At 39.1% G+C, this 25185-nt stretch overlaps 1 protein-coding gene and 1 long non-coding RNA gene across 2 annotated transcripts in view; one reads left to right on the plus strand and one right to left on the minus strand.

Moving 5' to 3' along the window:
- Positions 1-1665, minus strand: part of LOC126106582 (zinc finger protein with KRAB and SCAN domains 8-like) — a 117137-nt gene extending 115472 nt beyond the window's left edge. The window contains exon 1 of the mRNA XM_049912925.1: positions 710-1665. Coding sequence (XP_049768882.1) covers positions 710-1396 — 687 coding nt within the window. The 5' untranslated portion in view covers positions 1397-1665. The remainder of the gene's footprint in view (positions 1-709) is intronic.
- Positions 348-22633, plus strand: LOC126106585 (uncharacterized). Its single transcript, XR_007523372.1, has 5 exons — positions 348-646; positions 10440-10505; positions 11772-11821; positions 20747-20829; positions 22323-22633. It is a non-coding gene; the product is annotated as an uncharacterized LOC126106585 (long non-coding RNA).
- The last annotated feature ends 2552 nt before the right edge of the window (positions 22634-25185 follow it).

Consider the following 25185-nt stretch of genomic DNA (forward strand, 5'->3'; position numbering starts at 1 on the left):
CGGCATGGAAAGCACTGAAGTGTGAATGAACATAATAGATAACAGAATACATTTTTGGAGAAGTAACACAACAGGCAAGATTTCAGAAAAGAGACAGAACTGCAAAAAGGAAGAAAGTGGAACCAGGAAGAAGAGGAGCAACACTCTAGAAGGATGAAGTAAGTCTAGGAGCAAATAAAATTATACACAAAGACGTAAAAAACCAAAGTTGATTTATCGTACACTCCAAAACAATTATTTGAATGACAATAAATACATACATGCGGACGCGCGACAACTAACACGTCTGCTAGGCTCGCTATAATTGGCTGACGAGATCACGTGTTCTCTTTTGTGTTTGGCAACAAATCCAGCAGTCGCCATCTTAATATTAGTGATCCGAAAGTTATGTCGTATTTGTGGATATCGTGTTAATGCTTGCGTAGCCCAAAAATATGCAGTTTCAATGATACAGCTATTAAAGATATCGCCGAAACGCGTCGTTTGCAGTACAGATTTGTGGTACTGCAGTCGCATAAAGTCCGATAACGGAATATAATAATGTTATTTAGTTTGTAAGGCTCATTTTTTCAGTTTTTTAGTGTCTTTCCGATTTACATGTGTGGTGTGTGTCACTGTAACAGCGTTCTTCTGTTTATTGGAGGAGGTATTTATGCATTTTAAGTCTGCAAACACTTGTTTTAATTTCATTTGTTCGTTTCCTACTTACATTTGAACTGAATTGCTCTGCAACCTTTTGTTGTTGACGGTCGGTTAACTGATTGGGATAACCACTTGCAATATGCTGCGAACTGTTGTCATCAGTTTGTTGTTGTCGCCGTCTTGTGAGCTCTGACGCGCAACACTCCGTTTGTTTACTGTTTACACTTAGGTTATGCGAGTTCGTGTCATCGTTTTGCTCACGAATTTCCATTTGTAGAGTAGTCTCATTTTCTACGTGTTCTACGCTATTGTTAGTGGTTTCTTTAGTTGGGTTTTCAAAACATTTTGGCGTTTGTAATAAATATTCTTCTAATCGTGCATTTGAAGTGAGAACTGTATCTAATTTTGTATTTATTACTGAATTATTGTTTGATAGTTCATTTGTCATCTTGATAAGGCTTTGTACGAGCTGAAATAAATTGACACAATTGTTTACGCAGTTTTCAAATTTTTTTGGTCCATGCGTTTCTTTTCCGCCGAAAAGTTCGATACCTAACCTCTCTTCACAAGTTTCACAATGAAACTTAATTTGCTCGTTTGTACTCGTTACAGCACGAGCTTCACTGCTGCTGATACCGACACAGTCATTGTGGAAGAATTTTCTACACCACAATCCACACACTAAAATTATATCCGTGCTTTTAACTCCTTTTTTGCATATTACACATGACATATTCTCGTCACTTGCCGCCATTTTGGCTTTTAACAAAATAATGTGTTAGAGATCAATAGTGTACATACTAATGTCGTACCATCACCCGAATAATTACGATTAATCGATTGGCTGTAATGTATTGCGCATGCTTAATGCGCGATTTTAGTTTTGCAGACAGACACGCTGTGAGGTGGCGTTGTATTCAAGTTTTGGCTTATAACTTGTGAAGGAGAAGTAGTGACATGTCGAAGGAAATAACTTGAAGTGATCGGAACATTCACGCTAGAAATGGTTATCTTTAACGTGAAGGCAAGTGTATATTTTTGTTTATTTGTAACGTAAGTCCAGGAAGTGGAAATCTAACTTTTGACAAACCCTCCAAATCACTGGTTCACTCCTTCTGCTCAACCCAGAACCAGGAGGTCATGATCAGTCATGGAGACAATGCTGCAAATTACTATGAGGTGGCAGAAATCATGAGGTACCTTATAATATTGTGTCAGACCTCCTTTCCCCCAGTATAGTGCAGCAACTCAATGTGGCATGCCGACCCTATAGCTGTCCAGAAATGCAAAGTGCTGCCGGTGCAGGATTTTGTGCATGAACTAACTGCCCTCTGGATATGCCTTGTCAGTGTTCAATGGGATTCATATCGGGCAATCTGTGTGGCCAAATCATTCACTGGAATTGGCCAGAATGTTCTTCAAACTAACCGTGAACAGTTGTGGCCCAATGATACAGCGCAAAGTCATCCATAAAAACTCCATAGTTGTTTGGAAAGAAATGGTCTCCAAGTAGCCAAACAAAATAATTTCCAGTCAATGTTAAGTTCAGTTGGACCAAAGGACTGTATCCATTCCATGTAAACACAGTCCACACTACTACGGAGCCACCACCAGTATGCACAGTGTCTTGTTGACAAGTTCGTGGGATCTGTACCACACTTGAACCCTACCATCAGCTCTTACCAACAGAAATCATCTGATCAGGCCATGGTTTTCCAGTCATATAGGGTCCAGCCAATGTCATGAGCCCGCTCTGCAGGTGATGTGCCGTTAGCACAGGCACTCGCGTTGTTCATCTGCTGCCGTAGCCCATCAACACCAAATTTCGCCATACGGTCCTAATGGATGTATTGGTCATATGTCCCACATTGATTTCTGCGTTTATTTCACACATTTTTGCTTGACTATCAGCATTGACCATTCTAAGCAAATGCCGCTGCTCTCAGCCATTAAGTGAAGTCAGTCAACCACTGTGTCGTCCACAGTGAGAGGTAATGACTGAAATTTGGTGTTTGTGGCACACTCTTGACACTGTTGATCTTTGAATATTGAATTCCCTAACAATTTCTAAAATGAAATGTCCCATGTCACCGATTACCTCTCTGCATTCAGTCTGTTATTTCCCTTTGTGCAACCATTATCAGGTGATAAATCTTTTCACACAAATCACCTGGGTACAAATGACAGCTCCGCCAGTACAATGATCCATTCTTTTGTATGCAATGCTACCATCATCAGTATGTTACATCAATATCGCTATTGCATGAGTTTTGTCACCTCAGCATAAGAGCTTTGTTGTAACTCAGGATTGGTGGTCTTCTCAACTTCCATCTTCCAGTCACTGGAGTGGTCCAAGTATGACCTTGGAACCGAGTATAGATCACTTGATCCAACATGCATGACAATCTGCAGTTGGTCGCAACCCTTCGTGGCTGTTGGAATTGCTTCTTCAGCATGTTGAATGGAGTTAAGCATTCAGACTGTTTGCAGCAGGCGTTTCTTCCCATCCATTGCTGCCATTTCCCTAAGGGGAACCATTATTCACTTACATTTGAAGTGCTGAAGATTAATAGACCCATACCCATTTGCATTTGCCTCCTCTTGATACAGGACACAGCCGGTTCCCCAACAAGTGAAGCGAGTCTCACTGGTTAAGTTTGTTTCAGTGAAAGACAGCACTTAAAACTTTTTGGTTAGTGGTGTAACACAGTGAGTTCTTTTGAATTGGAGATACACAGTGATACTTGGTTTCTGAAATAATTTATTGTCCAGCAGATTCACACTAATTTCAAAATGGAATTACCAGCCTTGGCCATCACCATGCATGTTAAGATCATAAAGCAGATGCTGTTGTTCACTGCAAAAACCACATCGTTTTGAAATTAGTGTGTGTGTGCTGGGCAGCAAATTGTTTTAAACCCCAAGTTCTCTATGGTCACTGTCTGACCTATACAGGACACCTAGCCCTACCACTGACACACCACTCATACTGGCTTGTGTGCTTAATTTGTGATATTCATCTTAGTAGTATCATCTCAAAAAGCATTTGCATAGTTTGGGACACTTACAGATTACACATACTTAAATGGTTCTTAATTTATCAATTTCTACTGTCTCCTGGGGTATTGTTTTTGCATGACAGTGGAATAAATGAGCAAAGTGTAAGTGAAAACGATGTAGAATCATTTCAATCTTTCACTCTGTGAATCACACTCTAGTTTTGAAGTGCTACAGCTGAACTGTCACCAGTTAATTGCTCTAGTTTTGAAGGGAAAAAAATCAATTTCATTCCTCTCCAGAAATGTGGGCCCAGAACCAGAAAGTATTTCTTTTGCGTTTGAGTGACACTTTTTTCCCCCCAACTACAACATAGGGAGCAGTAGGTACAAGTGTCTTTGGCAAGCATGCTCAAGACAGGTGCAGTTTGATATTCAGTTTAGAAAGAGATACTTATATTACCTTTATTTATCCATCCATCCATGGATCCTCTCATAATGCGAGAGGATTTATCATTGTAATACAGTGAAAATACGTAGCTCAAATATACATATACATAGAATACATAACTGTGTTTTTACAGTGATAGGATAGTTGGTTATCTTTGGCTTTGCTGAAGGAACCATTCCAGTATTTGTATGGAATGATGTAGGAAAATGATGGAAAACTGAAATCAGACACAGCAAACGCCATCCTCCCAAATATGAGTTCTGTGTCATAACAACTGCACTGCCTGATTCAGTTGTTCTCTATTGTACAGTGCTGTATCATCAAACATGATTTGCTCAAGACAGTTCATAATATGAAACATAGTTTTGCACTGCATCACTGCGCACATGACTGGCACCTGCTGCTGTCTCCAGGATCATGAATATTCTGCCATGTCCCATGCGCTCCATTCTGTCTGTCCCAAAAACTTATTCCATAACCGTACACATGCTATGATCATCATCATCATCACCATTTAAGACTGATTATGCCTTTCAGCGTTCAGTCTGGAGCATAGCCCCCCTTATACAGTTCCTCCATGATCCCCTATTCAGTGCTAACTTTGGTGCCTCTTCTGATGTTAAACCTATTACTTCAAAATCATTCTTAACCGAATCCAGGTACCTTCTCCTCGGTCTGCCCCGACTCCTCCTACCCTCTACTGCTGAATCCATGAGTCTCTTGGGTAACCTTGCTTCTCCCATGCGTGTAACATGACCCCACCATCTAAGCCTGTTTGCCCTGACTGCTACATCTATGGAGTTCATTCCCAGTTTTTCTTTGATTTCCTCATTGTGGACACCCTCCTGCCATTGTTCCCATCTACTAGTACCTGCAATCATCCTAGCTACTTTCATATCCGTAACCTCAACCTTGTTGATAAGGTAGCCTGAATCCACCCAGCTTTCGCTCCCATACAACAAAGTTGGTCGAAAGATTGAACGGTGCACAGATAACTTAGTCTTGGTACTGACGTCCTTCTTGCACAAGAGAGTAGATCGTAGCTGAGCGCTCACTGCATTAGCTTTGCTACACCTCGCTTCCAGTTCTTTCACTATGTTGCCATCCTGTGAGAATATGCATCCTAAGTACTTGAAACCGTCCACCTGTTCTAACTTTGTTCCTCCTATTTGCCACTCAATCCATTTATATTTCTTTCCCACTGACATTACTTTCGTTTTGGAGATGCTAATTGTTGTGTCTAGACAAGACAGTCTAGACACAGGGTGAGGTTACCGAAAGGGCACACGTCAACTCACACCGACTGGCGTGAAGTCTGGAACAGGATAAGTAATGAATGCTAATAAGAAAAGTACGTAGCTTGTATAATACTTATCTTTATTCCATCATTTTGGTACGTCGCTATTGACGATACAAATTAGACTCTCTCCAGATAGGGTTAATGGCGCCTTGCTAGGTCGTAGTCATGGACTTAGCTGAAGGCTATTCTAACAGTCTCTCGGCAAATGAGAGAAAGGCTTCGTCAGTGTAGTCGCTAGCAAAGTCGTCGTACAACTGGGGCGAGTGCTAGTCCGTCTTTCTAGACCTGCCATGTGGTGGCGCTAGGTCTGCAAGTACTGACAGTGGCGACACGCGGGTCCGACATGTACTAATGGACCGGGCCGATTTAAAGCTACCACCTAGCAAGTGTGGAGTCTGGCGGTGACACCACACTAATCTTCATACCATAGTCCTTACATTTCTGATCTAGCTCTGAAATATTACTTTGCAAACTTTCAATCGAATCTGCCATCACAACTAAGTCATCCGCATATGCAAGACTGCTTATTTTGTGTTCACATATCTTAATCTCACCCAGCCAGTCTATTGTTTTCAACATATGATCCATAAATAATATGAACAACACTGGAGACAGGTTGCAGCCTTGTCTTACCCCTGCAACTACTCTAAACCATGAACTCAATTTACTGTCAACTGTAACTGCTGCCTGACTATCCATGTAAAGACCTTTAATTGCGTGGAAAAGTTTGCCTCCTATTCCATAATCTTGTAGAACAGACAATAACTTCCTCCTAGGAACCCGGTCATATGCCTTTTCTAGATCTATAAATCATAGATACAATTCCCTGTTCCAATCGTAACACTTCTCCATTATTTGCCGTAAGCTAAATATCTGGTCCTGACAACCTCTAAGAGGCCTAAACCCACAATGATTTTCATCCAGTTAGTCCTCAACTAATACTCGCACTTTCCTTTCAACAATACCTGAGAAGATTTTACCCACAACGCTGATTAAAGAGATACCTCTGTAGTTGTTACAATCTTTTCTGTTTCCATGTTTAAAGATTGGTGTGATTACTGCTTTTGTCCAGTCTGATGGAACCTGTCCCGACTCCCAGGCCATTTCAATTATCCTGTGTAGCCATTTAAGACCTGACATTCCACTGTATTTGATGAGTTCCGACTTAATTTCATCCACCCCAGCCGCTTTATTGCACTGCAATCTGTTGACCATTTTTTCCACTTCCTCAAATGTGATCCTATTTCCATCATCATTCCTATCCCATTATACCTCGAAATCTGAAACATTACTGATCGCATTTTCACCTACATTGAGTAACTCTTCAAAATATTCCCTCCATCTGCCCATGGCATCCACAGGATTCACCAGCAGTTTTCCTGACCTGTCCAAAATACTTGTCATTTCCTTCTTACCTCCCTTTCGAAGGCTGCTAATTACACTCCAGAATGGTTTTCCAGCAGCTTGACCCATAGTCTCCAACCTGTTTCCAAAGTCTTCCCACGATTTCTTCTTGGATGCTGCAATTATCTGTTTGGCTTTGTTTCTTTCTTCAACATAACTTTCTCTGTCTACCTGGGTTCTGGTATGTAGCCATTTTTGATACGCCTCCTTTTTCCTTTTACAGGCTGCCTTGACTGTATCATTCCACCAAGATGTTTGCTTCATCCTACTTTTACACACTACTGTTCCAAGACATTCTTTAGCCACTTCTAGTACTGTGTCCCTGTACCTTGTCCATTCCTTTTCCAATGACTGTAATTGACTACATTCAACTAACTGGTACGTTTCTGAGATCGCTGTTATGTACTTGTGCCTGATTTCCTTATCCTGAAGTTTCTCCACTCTTATCCTCCTACATATGGACCTGACCTCCTGCACTTTCGGCCTCACAATCCCAATTTCACTGCAGATTAAATAATGATCAGTGTCATCAAAGAATCCCCTGAATACACGTGTGTCCCTCACAGCCTTCCTGAATTCCTGATCTGTTATTATATAGTCAATGACAGATCTGGTTCCCCTGCCTTCCCAAGTATACCGGTGAATGTTCTTATGTTTAAAAAAGGAGTTTGTGATTACTAAGCCCATACTGGCACAGAAATCCAAGAGTTGTTTCCTGTTCCTGTTGGCCTCCATATCCTCTCCAAATTTACCCATAACCTTTTCATACCCTTCTGTTCGATTTCCAATCCTGGCGTTAAAATCACCCATGAGCAGAACACTGTCCTTGTCCTTTACTCTAACAACTACATCACTGAGTGCCTCATAAAAACTATCCATCTTATCTTGATCTGTCCCTTCACAATGCGAATATACTGACACAATCCTAATTTTCTTGCTAGACACTGTCAAATCTATCCACATCAGTCGTTCATTTACACACCTTATTGCAACTACGCTGGGTTCCATTTCTTTCCTGATGTAAAGCCCTACACCCCATTGTGCTATTCCTGCTTTGGCTCCTGACAAGTGGACCTTGTATTCTCCCACTTCCTCTTCTTTCTCACCTCTTACCCGAATGTCGCTAACAGCTAAAACGTCCAGCTCCATCTTACTTGCAGCCTCTGCCAGCTCTGCCTTCTTCCCAGAGTAGCCCCCATTGATATTAATAGATCCCCATCTCATTACCATTTGTTTGCCAAGTCGTATCTTAGGAGTCCCAGGTTTGTCAGTTAGAGGTGGGACTCCGTCACCTCCAAAGGTATGAGGCATTTTGCTCTGATTGTTGCCAGCATCATATTTAAAGTACCAGGGAAACAGGTTGCTAGCCTTACTTGCCCCGAGTCCCATTGGGTTTTACCCCTAACGGCTGAGGGACTAACTGGTGGATTTGGTAGTCTTTGCCGTATGAGCACAAAGGTGACCACGACTCAGAATATGTCCAAGATGCCCAGCCTTATTCCGAAGTAACTGGTATCCCGACTGTCGGGACCACTTACTTGGCCACTCGTACGTTGCCCATGGTTCATGAACTAGGACATGACTACAGGAACCCACACCATGAACCATGCTATGAGGGGCAGTCAAATGAAAACTGAACACCTTCACAACTAAACCATGAACAAGTTTCATTCAGAAGTAATCACTATACAATTTAAGACATTTATGCGACTGGAAGATGAGATGATCAATTGCTGTTTCGTAGAACGTGGTCAGTCGCTGATGGTTCCACAACTGCACCCACTCTTGCACTTCCTCATCTGACTGAAACCGTTATTCACACGTCTTTCTTCAGGTTGCCAGTGATTGAAAAATCACGCAATGAATGATCTGTGCTGTGCAGATGATGTTGCAGTGTTCCCCTACCAAATAGCTGAAGAGTAGCCTTTGTGAAATTGGCATTGTGGAGCCGGGTGTTATCATGCAGCTTCAACTGCAGGAGCCGTCTGCTCATAGAGTTCCTCGAGTGTGGAACCACAATCAGTGTGCAACACTACGAAAATACTTTGTTGAAACTGCTGTTGCACGATAATACCCAACCTAACTCTGCCGATTGGCTGAAGGATGTGCTTTAGCGATTTGGTTCGGAAATGCTGCAGCATCCTCCATACAGCCCAGATCATTAACCGTGTGATTTTAATGTCTTCAGCGACCTGAAGAAAGATAAGCACGGATGTCGATTTCAGTCGGACTAGCAAGTGCAAGAGAGGGTGCAGTTGTGGATTCGTCAGCAGCTGAGCGTGTTTTACGAAATGGGAATTAGTTGTCCCAGTGGGATAAATGTGTTAAAGTGTTTGATGGTCACTTTTGAATGGAACCATCCCATGGTTGTATTGTGGTGGGTGTTCAGTTTTCATTTGACTGCCCCTTATATTACGCCTCTGCACCTCTGCACGTCTTCCCTTCAGCCCATCTAAAAAACAGAGCCAGTGATGAGTGATAAGATGCTATTGATATGAACTGTGGATCTTTGCATGTGAATTTCATGTAAAAGCATTACATTGTGATCCTGTATTGTTATGCGATAGGGTGTTGTAATTGCCCCTTTTTGTCATCAACCTCTCTCAGAATCCTCTAAAAAAGCTTTGTGTAGTATGATTTTCTTATGTAGTACATTTTAGCTGCCCTTTTCAAACAGATTTATTATGGTAATCTTCTTAGGTTATTTATTTTACAATTTTGCTTTTTTGAGTTTTTTGTTTGTTTTTCTTTGGTAAATATAAGCCCAGACTGGCTCTTGTTCCATGATTACATACATGACTATTAGCAAAATACTTACTAATGTTTTCCCTGATATGCACAACTGGTTGGTAGATGTACAACTCGGTACAGTAAGGCTATCCAGTATTATAAATAGTTGTTAACAATGGACACAACTAGTTCCTTCAGTTATTCATACGGTTCTTTTCTGCAGTTTATCTGGGCGGTCTGAGGCACCTTGTCACGGTTCGTGGGGCTTCCCCCCCCCCCCCCCTCTCCTCCCCCTCCCCCTCCCCCTGTCAGAGGTTCGAGTCCTCCCTCGGGCATGAGTGTGTGTATGTGTTGTTCTTAGCGTAAGTTAGATTAAGTAGTGCGTAAGCTTAGGGACTGATGACCTCAGCAGTTTGGTCCCATAAGACCTCACCGCAAAGTTCCAAAGTTACTTTTCTGCACTTTGAAAACTATGTCCATGTTTTGTGCCTTTGACCTCCAGAATAGAATACCATAGCTGAGAATTCAGTGTACACAGAAACAGTATGTCATGACAAGACAGTGGCTGTTACAAACTGTTGACTGACCTCTAAGATCATAACATGTTGATGACATTCTTTTTGCCAGTATCTTTTTATGTTCAGTCTGTTAATTGATAATCAGTATTCATCCCAAAATGCTTTATGCTTCTTGTATTCTCTATGTTAAGTAACGAACATAACACCAAAACATTAATTTGGTAGCCCCCACTCCTATGTAAAAAGAAAGGAAAGAAAGAAATAAATACTATAAATTGCAGGGGGCAGTAGAGTAGACCTATGTCATTAGCTGCACATTGTAGAAGGCATGACATCACTTAAGCATGTATATGGATGTTGTAGCTCACACAAGAGTAACTCTGTTCACTCCTTTACAGTGTTTGTTGCAGTGGGAGATGCCTGATGGCCACAATAGTGTGCAGGACCCATTAGGCTTCGAAGAGGTGAGTGCATCTTTACCTTTGTGGTGTTCTTATGTTGCTGTGGATAACTGCATTGTGTTGCATAGAATAGTAATTTATTTATTCTTTATATAAAAATGCAATATTTGAGTGGGATTGTGAACATATGTTCCAAATCATATCATAACTTCCTGGAAGCAGTTACAAGAACACAATCTGTCTCAATTGCTTATGAATAATAAGGTGCAAGTAAAGATAGTGTACTCTTCTTAAAGGTATTATTTAGTACTATGAAAACACGTGTTAGTAAGAAACTCCCTCAGAGCAACTTCTTATTTGGCCCTTTGGAAACTTGATAAACAATTTTATCCCTATGTCATAGGGACCGGTTTCTGCAACTTTTGTATGATGCTGTGCCGGTAATAAATACAATATTTCATAGTGTTATAAATATCTACATCTTTACTTAAACTATTGTACTACCTTTTTTTTTTATTACAATTAGTTGTTTTATTTTGGAAGTATACTCAGTTTCCCAAGATAAATACTCAGTATTCGGGGATGTGACAACAACGGTCATTCAAAGCAAAAAAGTCTAGTAAACATCAGCTCTAAAATGCATCCCTTAAGAATGATGATCATTCCTTCACCTTTATTACTGCGAATTAGTTAGTTTCATATTCCATGATTCATTGGCAGCGTAAATGATAATACTATAGAACAAGTCATTTTACATTCACATCACAATTTAATTTGTTAATATGGCTACATGCTGATCATATTTAAGCTGTTATTATTTTTATTATTATTATTATTATTAAATATACATATGTCAGTTAGTTACTCCTACCCCTCACCTTTCACAATTACAGTAATAAATTCATGCTTATCTAGGTTCAACAAGCTACTAAATAACTGAAGTCTCTTTTTGAAGACATGCATCTATTCTGCAAATTCATACAGGTCTGGAAACTCGCACACACAATTGTCTGCAATTTACCTTTCATAGTTATATCAAGTTTTAACAAAATTGTCAACAGCTCAACATTGGCTGTATAACAGGCTTTAGCACAATCTCCATTGGAACTCACTCTTCCGTTTTTTTCGTGATGTAGGCCATTCTCGAGTTGCCAGCTATTCTGTGGAGTGCAACGTGTCTCAGAGGCAAGGGCGCAGCCACTCAGAATAACTGCCAAATCAACAGGTGCTCGGAAGCTTGACCAAACTGTAGAGCCAGCTTATTATTGTTGTTGTTGTTGTTGTTGTTGTTGTTGTTGTCATTACAGATGTTGTTAATCATTCTTTCAGGACTTGAAACATGAAGTGGAGTCAGCAAATAGCGGCATTGAACCAGAAAGGTATTGTATAGCCTTTTTGTCTCTCTTCTTTTCCATATTGTGCATGGCTGGTTTTGCAGCTTCGTGTTGTAAGCAATGCAGTAGAGAACAGGAAGTGGCCGTGCCTGTTACGTTCATACACTAGTTCAGCCATATACTCCTGTTCCATGAGGAGCATGTATTCTGTAATTAATTAAAATTTATAGGGCTGGGAAATGTGAACACTTTGAAATTACTCACTTTGAACCTCTGGTAAAATTGTGAATCTCCATTAAGATTTTGAGAAGATATTGGATTCTGCAAGGTTTAAGCCTGTCATCTGTAACAGGTATGTGGATGCGTCTTCCGTAGAGTGTTCCCATGGTGAGGAAAAACTTCATCTCTTCTTGATCCATCTGAATGACATTCCCAGGAACATAAAGTGTACCGTGTTTTTGGAAAAGGGCAGATGCCCCCTTTCTAGAATGCCTCTCTACACTGTAAGTCAGACATGACTGTCTTCTGCAACCTGACTAGTGTAGATCTTTACCTATGAGCAGACAGATATTATCATCTTCCACAGGCCATATATGTTCCCAATACGCTTGTTCATGGGGCAGCTATGACTGCTGATAGGGACTCTTCAGAATTCTTCAGAAAAGGTTTTGAAGGTAATGCCCATGGGACTTGCACAAGGCCTTGTAATTAAAACTGAAGGTTAGCATTTCACCTCAAAAGACTGAAGAATAAAGATTCAAGTCCACAGCTTTCCTACTAGTCAAAGGGAATCTTTCTTGTAAAATAGGTTGTATCCTCTCTAAATATAGTCAAGGCTATGTTTCTGGTAGCACCGAAGATAGCCAAACCCATAAACTCAATGAAGAGTGACTTGATTCTTCAGTCAGTGTGGTTCCTCATATCAAATGTACTTCACATACAACATTACATGGAACATCAACACTATAACTGCCTGCTGTTGTGTTGTCTTCAGTTCCAAGACTGATTTTATGCAGCTCTCCATGCTACTCTTTCATATGAAAGCATCTCCATCTCTGAATAACTACTGCAACCTACATACTTTTGAATTTCCTTGTTTTATTCATCTCATAGTCTCCCTTTATGATTTTTACCTTCCACACTTCCCTCTAGCAGTAAAGTGGTGATCCTTCGGTGTCTAAGAATGCGTCCTATCAAACGATCCCTACTTCTAGTCAGGTTGTGCCACAAATTTCTTTTCTCCCCAACTCTGTTCAGTACCAGCTCATTAATTATGTGATTTACCCATCTAATCTTCAGCATTCTTCTGTAGCACCACATTTCGAAAGCTTCTATTCTCTTCTTGTTTAAACTATTTATCATCCTTGTTTCACTTCCATGGAAGGGCACACTCTGTACAAATACTTCCAGAAAAGACTTCCTGACACTTAAATATATACTCGATGTTAACAAAATTTCTCTTCTTCAGAAACACTTTTCTTGCCATTTCCAGTATACATTTTATACTATCTCTACTTTGGCCATCATCAGTTATTTTGCTGCCTAAATAGCAAAACTCATCTGCTGCTTTGTCTCATCTCCTAATCTAATTCCATCAGCATCACCTGATTAAATTCGAATGCATTTCATTATCCTTGTTTTTCTTTTGTTGATGTGCATGTTACATCCTCCTTTCAAGACCCTGTCTATTCTATTCAGCTAGTCTTCCAAGTTCGTTACTGTCTCTGAGAAAATTACGTCACAACAAACCTGAAGGTTTTTATTTCTTGATGTACAATAATTTATCTCAATTTCCAGTATGTGCACTGCATTGCTTAAGAGTGCTCTTTTTTTTTTCCCCCTCGACATTTTCAATCTGTAATTGGAACAGTGAAGCATTTTCCATCAGTAGTGGTAGCGTGTGTTGGCCTTCCTACTGTGTATCCGTGTGTAAGTTACTCAGCAGGTATATCAAAGACAACTCTCGAGGGCAACGGAACAGGGCGAAGTTGTCGAGAAATAAAGAGAGTACCGGTTATTTGAATTTCGAGAACCAGGGCTGTAGGGTGTTTGTCGAGTAGGGCATACAGCAATCTAATGTGAGGCGTCTGTAGCGATCTCCACGGTCAAACAGCGAGACACACACGCAGTCGGTAAAAAGGGATGGTTGTGGGTGCGTGAGTCACCTTCTGCACTGTGGACTGACCGGCCATTTCAGAAACACGAACAGCTCCAGCACAGGTGAGAGTTGTGAAATGCATCTCCAGTCCATCCCTGTGCATCATCATCCCCCTATGCTCATCCATTATCACCTCCTTCAATTCCTCGTGTAGAAGGCTATACACACAGTACATACAGGCAATTCTTTTATTCAACTCGTCTTTGTCCAACACCAACATCTTGTCAGTTGAACACGTCCCGCCAAAAATATAGTACCTTCCACTCCAGCCTTTTTCTTACCAATTCACAAGTGGAACAGAGAGATTTATTTTGACTTGTAGTTAAAGGGATCATCCTATGTAGAATTACTTCTTATTTTGAGTACATCTGCTACTAGTTTCGAGTGGTACTGTGAATCTTTCCTTCCAACAGGATAACACTACATGTATGACATCGTCAGTTTTTTAGTTGCATTGTGATTTTATGCGCTCCTTGTGTAGCGCAAGGTGTATAGATGTGTAATTGGGACCGACCTTTACGATTAGTTACGTAACTAGGGCCGATCTGTACTTCACTTTCCCACCCAAAAAAAATAAAGTACACTAACCTAACCTTCCTCTCCTGCAGCTGGGCAGACACTGAACGTTTCCATTTGTAGGGGGGTGCATTTGGAGTTTACACCCAGAAGAACTGTGGTTCGAGTCCCGAAAAGGGCACCCACCATTTTGAATTGCCCGCCAGTTCCCTTGTGGAGGGTGGTGGTGTGACATCAGCACAGCCTTGGAGCAGAGAAATTCCCCCATAAGGCAGATGAGGGAGGGGGAGGGGAGGGAGGGGTGGAGAAGGGCTAATTTGCATAATTAAATTGTTTAATTAACATAATTAAATTGTGATGTTGCCACATCTGACTCTATAACCCTGTACCAGACCTCAGAAGTGGGAGGATATTTGACAACAATGCAAACTTCTCTCATTTCAGCTCTGCCCTGTTACTGTCGTAACACAGAAGATATACGAGTTCAAGTGGGAGACATTCGAGCTCCCTGCCCTATAGTTCTGATCTCTTCCCATGCAATTATCACACCTTCGGTCCCTTTAAAAAGGCCTGGAAGACTCAACAATTCCTGTTGGCTGGGGATCTGCAGCAGGCAGTTACAGACTTCTTCATGCAGCAGGACACTGCGTGTTACCAACGAGCATCCTCAGTCTGGCGAATTGGTGGGATGATAGCCTCAGTGCCCACTGTGATTATATATGATTGCCACGCCAATTCTTCAAACAGGGACTTTTAGATCTCCACTCATCCTCAGGTTTGTGACAAAAATTGGAAGTATTGAAGAAAAATTCCTGTGTTTCAGAGATACCAGTTTTGATAAACAGCAAGTTCATTAGCACTTTCTGTCTTTGATATCTTAAAAGAATTTAATTGTGAAAAAAAAGCTGGTGTCATAGACATATGATGGGGTAGCAGTGATGTCAGTAGAACACAGTGGTCTTCAGATGAGATCAAGAGAAAAATGGCCTCAAGCTGTATTTCAGCATTGCTGTGCACATGGACTGAATGTAATTTTGTCACAAGCGGTGAACTTTATTAAGGGGCTCCGGAACGCCCTATACTTGCAATGTTAAAATAACGCTTATAAATTACATCTTTCCTCACAAAGTATTTGAGGTAGGAAGTTGAACTTTTTACAGATTATTTATTGGAATATGGGCTACAACTTAACACAGGGATTTTACAAAATTTTAGTTCAGTTATTAAAGATGATTTTTTTTCAATTGTAATGAAAATTCACAACATTTTTTTGCAATTATTTATTTATATATTCAAAAATATACAGTTTTTTGGAAAAAGGCTGTGTTAAATTATGCAGAAGGTACTGTGTAACATTTACTGAAAGTTTGAAACAAATATGTTTGGAAGATCCTTAGAATACATGTAATTACTATGAGAAAATAAAAGTTTTGGGAATCGAGCGACAAAGATTGGATTAACTTTTTAGTGCATTCCAGGTCCATAGGGTGGATTATCTTCATCCTCTGCAAACTCCTCCTCCAGCTTCCTCTTGTTCCTCCTCCTGTTTACTCTTGCTTGTATTTCTAGACTCTTTACAGCCCTGTCTGCAGCCCGAAGGCATTCCTTGTCTAAAGCAAGCATCGCTCGTACCATGTTAGAACCTATCTTCATTTCCATATTTCTAAATACCTTGCACCTTACAATGTTGCCATCATTGAAAGTCGCAACAGCAACTTTACTTTTACTCATTATTATACTTCAACAAAACAGAGACTCAAGAAACAGAATTAATTACGAATATTTTCGAGATAACGACAGAGTAAATAAACATGAAACAGTCGACAATCACACCAGCGATATATATTGAACCATCACAGGTTAGCCACAACACATAATTTATCTCACATCACTAAAATGTACCTGATGAACACGGACGTTAATAATAACACCATTTGACAGCAGTTTAACAGCGCCACAGTGGGTCACGCCCATGTAGAACACATTTCAAAAAAAATTTAAAAATAGTTGTAGTCTCGGAATTGAATAAATTATATATCTATTAAAAGGTAATAGTCTGCAGATTCAGAAAACGCAAAAAAGTAAAAATTGAACTTTTCATGATTTTGAGCCTTTCCGGAGTCCCTTAAGCAGTGTAAAATATTTAATACTTCACTTTCTAGCTTTGGTATTATGTTCACAAAGCGCATGGCAGCACTCGACTTAGAAATAAACAAAGATTTCCATCATTAGCTCCAACAAGATGATATTATGGTAACAGGCTACAATAACTGTGTGAAAAGACAAAGAAGTTATAGAGAACTTGCTAAATTCAATGGTGAAAACTGCGTATAGTTCGGATACAGATACAGTATAGGGTGCTAAAGGTCTTCTTTCAGCAATACATCGGTTTATTTTTAACTTTTTTCTTCTTGTGTTCTGTTGTATATTTCCTGGGGCTGGCATATTGTTTCAGATACTCCAAAAGAAGGCTTTTGATATTGAGTTTCGCTGGAAACAAGTGGACCAATTTCCAACGCATTTTAGGGAACTCGGGGATGATTTTGAATCTACCTGATTTAAAGTATCTGATATCTGTGGTATGTTGGCTCTAATAAAAGACTGAGTAGACACTATGCCAGTGGAAACGAATCAGCTTCTAATAAGAGATTATTCTTGGACATTATTGTGTAATGAAGAGCATATTGATTCCAGATTTGCCGACTTGGAAAACCTCAAATGCTGTAATATTTTCGAGTCAGTGAGCTTTAAAAAAAATTGCAAAACAGTTTCCAGAAGAGGGAAGAGCTTTGGCAAATTATTTGATTTTCCAATTTGTCAGAGTAAATTGTGTGAGTTATGCAGAGAAATTGAAATGCAGGACACTGTTGTGAAATTGCATTGGCATTTGACAGTCGTGAAACTGCATTGGCATTTGACGGAAGTGGATTTAGTGGCAGCATTCCCAGAACTACATAAAACATGTCCTTATAGTAATGACCGCTCCAATATCTAGTTCATTTGCTGAGGGGTCATCCTCAGTAATGAAGGGAATTCAACCCTATCTTCGAAATACATAAGGTCAGGAGGGATTTTCTTCGCTAGCTCTCCTCAGCAATAAAAAGTTCTTGTTTGCAATTTTGCGCCAAAGCCCATCCTTCCACGATGACGTGATTGAGATCTTGGAGAGGAAATATGGGGTCGACTTGATGCAGGAAAATCTATATACGATTTTTAATTTACTCTTATTTATGAAAATATGCAATTTGTAGTATACTTTTAAGAATCTAAGTCTTTTTTTATGGAGATAAATAAAAAAATCATAGATTCAATGTTCATTATTCTCTTTTATTTTAATGGATATTACTTTGAACTACCTTATCTTTGAAAGTCACGCCTCGCCACTGCCAGCAACATATTTGGAGTCCATTTTTCCTTTTCAACCATGTCCTGGTGAAAACACATGCCATGTTCGTTGCTGATAGAGTGAAGTTTCTCTGGGAATAAATCAGGCTGGGATTGCAGCATTTATATTTTCAATGACATTACATCCCACGACCTTGTAATTCTCAATGACTAGGTCTCTGTAATGCTTAGAACTGTAGTTTCCTAGAAAGTATATGACAATGTTTTCGAAAGAACAATGCAGCTGATTCCTGTATATTTAACAGGCTATTAAGTTGTATATCTTTCATAAGTTCTCTAATTTTGAGAGCAAACAAATATTTCCTCTTTTTGTTTAGTTTCACTGACCTTTGGGAAGTTGGTTTTTAGGAATACCACCATAATCTGATGAGTTTACAAAATTCTTAATGAAACTTAGTCTGGTATGTAAAGGAGGCAATAAGATTTGCCAGCACTTTCAAGTGGTTGTCATATACTTTCTAGGAAACTACAGTTCTAAACATTACAGAGACCTAGTCATTGAGTTCATTGAGAATTGCAAGGTTGTGGGATGTAATATGTCATTGAAAATACATTTGCCTGTCCCGGATTGAGTGTATCTCTTTTGCCAGCTTCATTTAATAGAATGATTGCTTCTATCACTGTTATCCCATGTGCACATGCAGCAGCAAAATTTTGTACAGCCAAGTTGTAATACAAGTAGAATAGCTATCACTTTAAAATTTGCACGTATCTGCCTTGAGGACTCGCCATATCAGTTACAGGATAGCTAGAGATGCATGCTGATGTAATTTCCCTCCATACCAACTGTGTTGGCTAAAGGGATGGAAGACAGCTGGTATCCATTGCAAAGCAAGACACATTTCAAGTTGGTTTTCGAGGAATCGATAAACAACTGCCAATCTTCAGCTTTGTGTTCAACACCCAGTGATTCTTTCAAGAAATCAACATTATTACAGAAAACTATATCTTCCTCTTTTGAAAATAAATTATCAGATTCATTTTGCCATAAATGGAAGGAACTTATTTTGTTGCCATCCTCCAGGAGACGTCGGCCTTTCTGTCTGGAAGCAAGTTACTTTGCTTACTTTAAGGTAACCTGGGATCACGAGCCAAGCCATTTAATTCCTCCTGTGTTAGAAACTGAGATTCATTTGTAGTATTTCCTCCCACTAAATTTGCACAACTCTACTGTTCTAATTCACTAACATCATTAACTCTTTGAAAATCTTCAATTACGTTTTTGTCATCTAGTGGTGTTGGTATGAGAAGGCCTCGCCCATGAGGCACTAGTCGAATTGCTGATCCTAAAGAGGAACGTTGAACAGTATGTTTGGACTTTGAACTGATTCCAGATCTAAAATGAGATTTTCACTCTGCAGCGGAGTGTGCGCTGATATGAAACTTCCAGGCAGATTAAAACTGTGTGCCGGACCGAGACTCGAACTCAGGACCTTTGCCTTTCATGAGCAAGTGCTCTGCCAACTGAGCTACGCAATCACAACTCAAGCCCTGTCCTCACAAAGAGCACTTGCCTCCGAAAGGCAAAGGTCCCAAGTTCGAGTCTTGGTCCAGCACACAGTTTTAATCTGCCAGGAAGTTTGATTCCAGATCTATTGATCAAGAAGAAGTAGCAGTCTGTTATATGACCATAAGCTTCACACCATAGCAACTGTAAAAGGCATATGACAGGACCCTTTTAACCAGTCAGTTAATAATGTTATGCATTTAGTACAATGGATTTCTGAAGCCCATCACCTGTTCTGGTCTGCTTAATTGTCAAAATAACGCTCATAAGGTCTTTTAAATCCAGGAGTAAAATTTCGCCTCTGTGCTTTTGAAGTGAATGCCTCAAAAACGCAACCAGAATTATTTTTATTGTTTCCACTTTTGCAAGACATGGTTCTCCACCTAAAACACAGTGCTTAAGCTGTTGGCTGAAAGTACACAGGTCAGTTCACAGCTGAAGAACACATACTTATTTCATTAAATAAAGCTTCTACTCCTCTGGCAACTAAGCAGGATGATATCAATCGTTAACAGATCTTCTTTTTTGTCTATTGTTGGAGCTGAAGAACACATACTTATTTCATTAAATAAAGCTTCTACTCCTCTGGCAACTAAGCAGGATGATATCAATCATTAACAGATCTTCTTTTTTGTCTATTGTTGGAGCAAACCTTGGCCTAGGCTGGAAGACTGTTATAGTGAGGAAAAGTTCACAGTTGAACATTGTTGGCATTCCTGGGGCTATAGACAACAATCGCCAAACACAAATATGTCAACTGTTGACCCAGTTAATTTTCCTTTTAATTACTATGTTTAGTGTCTTACTCTATATAAACATGCAAACTTATTTTTATTTTACACAAAATTCGTTGGTGATGGAACATTTCTGACTTCGTTCTTGGATTTGACAGATGCAAATACGTAAGCATCAGCTGCAATTATTTATTTAACATTTTCATCGTTGGCCAGCGTAATTCTATAGTTTGTACTGGTTTTCACGATCTCCATTACAGCTGTAGAACTTGTTTTTATGATACTCAATTCATTTTCTTTCCAAGAAATGAAATGTTTTTCTTATTTATGTGTCACTGATCACAAAAGTTATAATTCAAAGTATTTTTTTCCTGGCCTAGTATACTTCCATAATAAAAACTATGTTGTTATGTTTCAGAATATTGCCGATGAAGTTACGTTCTAGTTGCAATGTTGTTTGAACAGTTTTTCGCATGTTCACTATGTCACTGGTCAAAGCCTAATGCTAGTATCTCAATTCCCTATTCACCCCATTTTTCCATAGAAGCTCCTCCCACAGACATTAGTTTCCTTTCCCCAGGCTCTTAATAAAAGGTTTAAAAATTAATCTAAATCTAGAGACCATTGAAAAGGGTTGTTTTTTCTTTCAGGAACAAGTTCTACAGAGACAGTCCTGTGGCTCAAGTAAATTTCTGACTTTTATTAAAAGTTAAAACAGTGCATTCCACTCAAGGTAATTCCTGACATTCTTAAAAGTTCTTAGCTAAAGCAGAAAGAACTAGTCCTATTGTATTGTTGTAACTTCAACAGAAATGTAATATTTATGAGTATTGATAGTTAAATAATGAACATTTTGAGTACATATTTCACAAATTATTTGACTTTCCATCTGAAAAAATTGGACAGAAATCCGAAAATATCATCTAATTTTATATTGACATGTTAAATATAAGACACTTTCTAATTGCATAGGTTGTGATACATGTAAGGAAAATCACCAGTATTTAGATAAAGTTTGGAAAATTTTTGATGTGCTGACAAATGTCATTATATAAAATACTATATTCAAATTTTTCTAGCCTTTATCTTAGCAAAAGTTTCTAAAATAGAATCTAAGTCTACTGACTTCAAGGGACCACTTTCAATCATTAATGTTAGCAGTCCATACAATCGTCCTTGAGAAATTATTGACCTAAGATATATCTTTATCAATTTGAGTTTCGAAAAATTCAGAATTTTACAGTTCAAATAAATTTATACTAACTGGAGCAATATTTGATACTGAAATCAATGGCAGCTTGTACCCACACATATATAATTAGGTGGTGCAAAAATCTCCTTTTTGGACCCAAGTTTACTGGAACATTTTTGCTTCTATTATCGTGCTCTCAACAGTGTCAGTTTTCACTGCTAGTTATTATAGACCCTGCATACGAGTTTTGCACTTGTATACCTCAGGAGCCCCTCTCAGCTCGGCACCCAAAGTGGCTCCATGTGTCACTGGGTCTTAAAGCAGCCCTGAAACTGCAACTACTCTGGTGAGTTACTGAATACCAGATTAATATTATCTGATGATAACCTGATAACAAGTAGAGACTGGCAGTGAAAATATGCACCCCATATACGATATTTTCGCTAAAATAAAAAGTTAATAGCAAAAGTGAAATCCATGCAATGCACACTGAAAAGATAGATACCAATGTTGGAAAGTACCAAACAGTCTGAAACAAAGTCAAGGAGTAATTCACACTATTAGGTTGGTACACAAGTTTGTACCTTTTTCGTTTTGCATGTCGGTATTCCGGTTGCTTTGGGTTTATTTACGGATTGTCATTTTTTACTTTTAGTTCACCGTTGCTATAACATTGGTAATTACTGCGCAAAGACCATGGAACAAGAGCTAGACTCAACTTACATTTACCAAAAAAAAGGTAAAACTCAAAACAGCATTATATACCAAGGAATAAAACTGTACAATAAATTACCAAAAAGAGATTAAAGAAATTGCAAAAGCATTTTATACATTGAAGGATTGCTTAGATAAAACAGAGTAGGGGTTTGCCAAAAAAAATGTTATATAAATAATAATAATGATGATTATAAAATATCCAGCATTCACATAACACCTTCATACTTTTTTTCCCTTCTTTTTTCCTTTTCTATAAAAACTTACCTCCAAGCTATGCATAGTGCAATACTAACATCTCTTCCTCGTTCTGAGCTCAGCATCTCACTCATTATAGAGGGATGCTGACTCAGTTTTTCAGGACAACAAATGGGAAGATGCAGTACAGAAAATGGTCCAGAGATCACCAGTGCGTCTGAGATAGGAGTGAACAGCGTGGCATTACATTATTTGTAAAAGAAGTATTGTATACCAGGAGTAAATCTAATGACTGTCTCTAACTAGAAGTGTGTAAATGTATGTGTATATGAATTAGCTTATTTTAAATTGATCTAAACTTGTAAATAATTTGCCATGTCCTATATCCTTGTAAAAAGAGTTCTACAAAGCAATAAAGCTAATGCTGCTACTACTACTACTACTACTACTACTACTACTACTACTACTACAACTACGCTGTACCCAAGAAATGGCAGATGTGATAAACTTTGATCATTCCACAATCATGCGACATTTGCGTGCAGTGGGGAAAGTTAAAAAGTCGGGTTTATGGGTACATAGTGTTCTAAGCCAAAACGGCAAAAATCAGTAGGTGGCCATATGTGCATCTCTGCTTGCTCTTCATCAGTTGTCTCGTGAACAACACCGACCACTACTATCCTCTTATCGTTACTGGTGATAAGAAATGTTGTCTTTGTGCTAACATAAGGAAAAGAAAACAATGGTTGAGACCCAAACAAAACAACCGTGCAAAGATCTGTGTCCATCTACAAAAGATAATGTTATGCATCTAGTGGAACAGCGATGGTATGGTGTACTATGAATTGCTTCCCCGAGGGGTATCCATCACTGCTGACATTTATTGTCAGCAACTGAGACGTCTTGCAGGCGCAATTGAAGAAGACTGTGTGAAATGAAGCCACTCCACTCCTTCATTCTGCTAAATTGACGAAAAACGCTGTACAGAAACTGAGTTGGTAAGTCATTCCGCACATGCATTTTGCACCTGATGTTGCGCCCTCAGATTTTCACCTTTTTTGCTCTCCATTGAACAACCTTTAATGAACTTCCTTTCCAGATGAAAATGGGCTCCGAACATGGCTCGACGAGTTCTTCGCCTCAAGACAACATGATTTGTAAAATAGCGGAATCAAAAAGTTTACCACAGTGTTGACAGACTGTTGTAAATAGTCAAAGAGAATGTGTTATTGATGACTAACGTCTCTGTTATGCATATCTGTTGCTTTTATAAAACTTATAGGAAAGTGCTATGAACTTCTGCATCAACCTAACAGCTACCTACCAAGAAATCTGTGCACATCAGACCACAAAATATGCAAAGACCTTAGTCGGACACAACTACATGTCAGTAATGTGGGAAAACCTTTTGCAGTTGTCAAAAATTCGATCAAAATTTTATTTATGGCGAAAATGCCTAAGTTTAACAGGTCACCCATCGTCGTTATTGTTAAACATTGGTCTGATCTCGCAAGAGTGCGCACACATTCTGCATTTTATTCAGTTTTTGAAGTTTAAGGTCTCCCGGACCGAGGTTCATCTTCAACGGATTCTCGGCCTTCCAAAAATAATTTGTGGCAGTGAAAAACTTGTACGCTTGATAAGAAATGTTTCTCTTAGGCCTGTTTCAACTTTTCAAAGGTCACCCTCTCGGTTTCTCGATGTTTAACACTAAACTCGATGGCATAACGTTGCTCTAAATTCCACTGTGCAATTTCCGTCACAACAAAAATACAGCCTCACTGATGGCACTCTCAAAAGTCACGTGAGGGCTGTGCGGAGCTGAAAATCGAACTGAGCATCTGGGAGGGGCAAACACACCTGTCTGCACAACTAGAACAATGCAGCATTGCCAGACCAGTGTTGTCAGTATCATTACTTTTCTCACACACCTCATAGATGTGTATTCAACACATTACAGTTCTGTTTGTGATGCATATTTAGCCTGTTTTGTTGAAATAATAATTCTAACATTTACTGCTTGGTTGCACATGTTTTTCTCTAGTGTTTGAATGTTACAGTCACTGACACAGATTATTACACTTATACAGATTGTTAATGTCGTTATTACTGTCTGATCCAGAGAAAACAAGTCCTACTCATGGTAGCCAAAATGTAAGACTCCCTATTGGCTTTCCGATCCTGTTGACTGAAATAAAGAAAGCGGCCTAAAGGTAATTCATGACTGTAGCAACTAGGCAAAGGCAATCAGCTCAGAAAGAGAGATGTTACAGTGTTAGCCCAGGCTTGCATACTAATATCAAGTTGAAACGAATTTCCAATGGAGAAAATTCATTTTCGAATATTATTGACAAATGCATTTTTATTTAACTTAAAAATGAGACAGTGAGCCCTTCATCTCACAAACTTATGATTAATGACGACACAGGCCAAAATAAATAACTAACCATCACATGCAATTCTGAACTCTCACACACACAAACAAACAAACAAACACACACACACACACACACACACACACACACACACACACACACACACCTCTTCTCATAATATAGTCTCCTTACCTTACAGGTCACTAAAAAACTTCATCAACAGCAGTAAAGTTACCTTTCTGACAGCAATATAAAATTCATTTCTTCATCATCTTATTAAAACTATCATCATCATATTATCAGCATCATCTGCTTCACACAAAACAGGAAAAATGCATATAATACTAATATTAATTACTCTCATTTTTCATGAAAGTGTTCTACGATCATTAACAAGTACTTCAAATTATATAAGGAATGACTGCAAATAGCTATTACTCATCAAAAATAATTTCATTCAGATCTCTGCTTCTGATGTTACCTTTAATAAGTTTTGTATTCTTTCATTTATTATTAAGTGTTTTATTATAGAATACCAGTAGAAACTAAATACCCCTTCATATCGAAAATGTTTCTAATAACAAACACAGTTTTGCTAATTATCCCAAAT

Source organism: Schistocerca cancellata, chromosome 10 (assembly GCF_023864275.1).
Source record: "Schistocerca cancellata isolate TAMUIC-IGC-003103 chromosome 10, iqSchCanc2.1, whole genome shotgun sequence".
Lineage (NCBI taxonomy): Eukaryota > Metazoa > Arthropoda > Insecta > Orthoptera > Acrididae > Schistocerca > Schistocerca cancellata.